The sequence below is a fragment of the Orbicella franksi genome, chromosome 10 (genome assembly GCF_964199315.1).
Source record: "Orbicella franksi chromosome 10, jaOrbFran1.1, whole genome shotgun sequence".
Classification (NCBI taxonomy): Eukaryota; Metazoa; Cnidaria; class Anthozoa; order Scleractinia; family Merulinidae; genus Orbicella; species Orbicella franksi.
Window position 1 is genome coordinate 19,954,780 of NC_138154.1, and position 2,302 is coordinate 19,957,081.

At 40.4% G+C, this 2,302-nt stretch overlaps 1 protein-coding gene across 1 annotated transcript in view; it reads left to right on the forward strand.

Moving 5' to 3' along the window:
* LOC145500762 (glutamate receptor ionotropic, kainate 2-like) overlaps window positions 1-2,302 on the forward strand; it is a 19,211-nt gene continuing 16,909 nt past the window's right edge. The window contains exons 1-2 of the mRNA XM_081480292.1: window positions 1-563; window positions 688-843. Of these exons, the coding sequence (XP_081336418.1) occupies window positions 479-563; window positions 688-843 (241 nt within the window). The 5' untranslated portion in view covers window positions 1-478. The remainder of the gene's footprint in view (window positions 564-687; window positions 844-2,302) is intronic.

Genomic DNA, 2,302 nt, shown 5'->3' on the forward strand with positions numbered 1-2,302 from the left:
ATGAATCTATGCAAACTGAGTGTGTCTAATTTTCAAATGCGTGTGGTGTTCTATTTTTTGGTAATGATGCTTATTTGCCTTCAAGGACAGGTGAATACCGATGTCAAGAAAATCTTGAGTCCTTGGGACACAGGACGTATTGAGACCGTTGCACAAAATTTTCAATGTATTTTGCTAAAATATTAAAGCCTCTAAAGAGCACCATTTACGTGAAGGAGAAGGGTTGTCGGACAATACTTTTTGGTTAATTAATCACCGACAAATTGTTTTTATTTTATTTTCACTCGGACGCGAACTGTTGATTGATTTATCGTGCCACTTGGGACAGCGAGATAAATTTGCATACGACGTGAAGACAGTTTAAATAAACATAAATTAAAACAAACGAATCAACTGAACGCCAGAGAATGACTGATAAACACTGTTGAGTTACTGAGGATTTTATTACGAGCACTCAGATCCGCCAAGTTAGGTGAATATGTCTTCAACAGCCGGCCTAGTGCTACTCGTTATCACCGCGCTGTTTCTACTTCCTGCAAAAGGACGACAAGTTTTGACACTGGGTAAGCGAGTGAGCATTATTAACAACCTTTCGAAATAATTGTTTTAAAATCTAACTGTCTGAAGACACAGCATTTGAGTAGCTTTGTCAGCCGAGAGCTAACAAAAAGTATGTTTCATTTCCAGGCGCTATTTTCTCCAAGAATAGCACAGACCTCGATGAGAAAATTTTCAAGTTCGCCATAAGCTCCATCAACAAGCAGAACTTTCTTTCGAACATAACTCTAAATTATTCGGTGAAGTATGCTGCGCGGGACAATTCGTTTGAGAATATTTATAGTGGTAAGTATAACACCAGGTTCACACCTTTGCAGATGGCTCTATCTGCTATGCAGCTGTATGAGAAAATCGAATTTGACGCTAAGCCATTTACTAATCTTGCAGTGAGTTTCTCATATCTAAGTATATTTTTATACTTCTTACTATATTTCCTTGATATTTTCTCGTTCAGTGAAATAAGCGTTCATCGACATCTACTTTTGTTGGTATTTGTTTATCAGAGAGGTCCACATAGCCTGCGTTGATTGGAAGCCGGTTCACACTAAGTTGGATACCGGGGCATTTCACAGCGCGAAAACGATATCATTTGAAAGCGCGCTCTCTGACTGCAGGGCTAGGGCAAGAATTTTACACAGGGATTTAAAAAATAAAACAGATACTTCAAATTTCGTAATGAAATATGAGTACGAATTAATATGTTTTTATTATTTAAAGTACAAGGAAGATTGAAGCAATTAATTGACAGGTATTTATCTCACGATCCATTTGAATGCGTGTGGGAGTTTACGGCAATTTGAATATTTTAAATTTTGACGATGATTGTATTTAACTTGAATAGGAAGGTTCTGCATGGCTGGTGGTAAGAAAGCGACAACGTTCGCTTAAATTCAGCTCACGGAGAATCTTGAATGTGCCGCGCTATTTCAGTGATATTTAAATGTAATGATAGAATTAAACTGGCGATCGCAGCGTGAGTGTAGCTTTAATTTCTCTTGATAGTTATTCCTGTTTTGCTTTTCATATCCTTGTAATAGCGCGTTAGAAGAGAGGGCTTCTTGCTTGTAAAGGCTTGCCTAACGAGTAATCAACTGATAGTAAAAAAGCAAGCTGAATCGACATTCACTCAGCATGTGCCAAATTAATGCATCTCGTTCGCATTATTATTATTATTAAAGAAAATGGCTAAATATGAAATATCTAAACAATCTCAATTGGTTCAAAGTTCTCAAAACCAGGTGTGTTGACAATGATAACTTCGCTGTCGTTGAGCAGCGGTCGTTTCATCCAACCGCTGACCGTAGCGCCAGTAAGCTCTGGGCTCGAGGTTGTCCTGCCCAGGATAGCATTCGCGTGAGCTCTCGCGCGTGTTTCTTACGCTTACCAGTTCGCCCGTGTCACCCTAAAGGTGAGCCTTTGTATTGCCAGGCAAAAGCGGGTGAAAAATTGGTGTTCCCTGTTTCGCGCATTTTCTACTTGTTTATTATGTATATGCCCCGAATTGTCCCTGTCTTGTGAGTCAAAATTATATACGCTGACTTACTACCCAGCGCTACTCTGCAGTGGTCCCTGAGTAGACTGTTCAGAGCCCTTTATTTTCTCGTATTTTTATCTGATCGTACTCGCGGTTAGAATCGCGAGAGGACTGGACGCCAGTGCAAAACGGAAGACTTGACTGACCCCACCCCCCACCCCCGCGTGCTTCGCGCTCGCTCCGCTCGCTTTTTCTTGCGCGTGCGTAAAT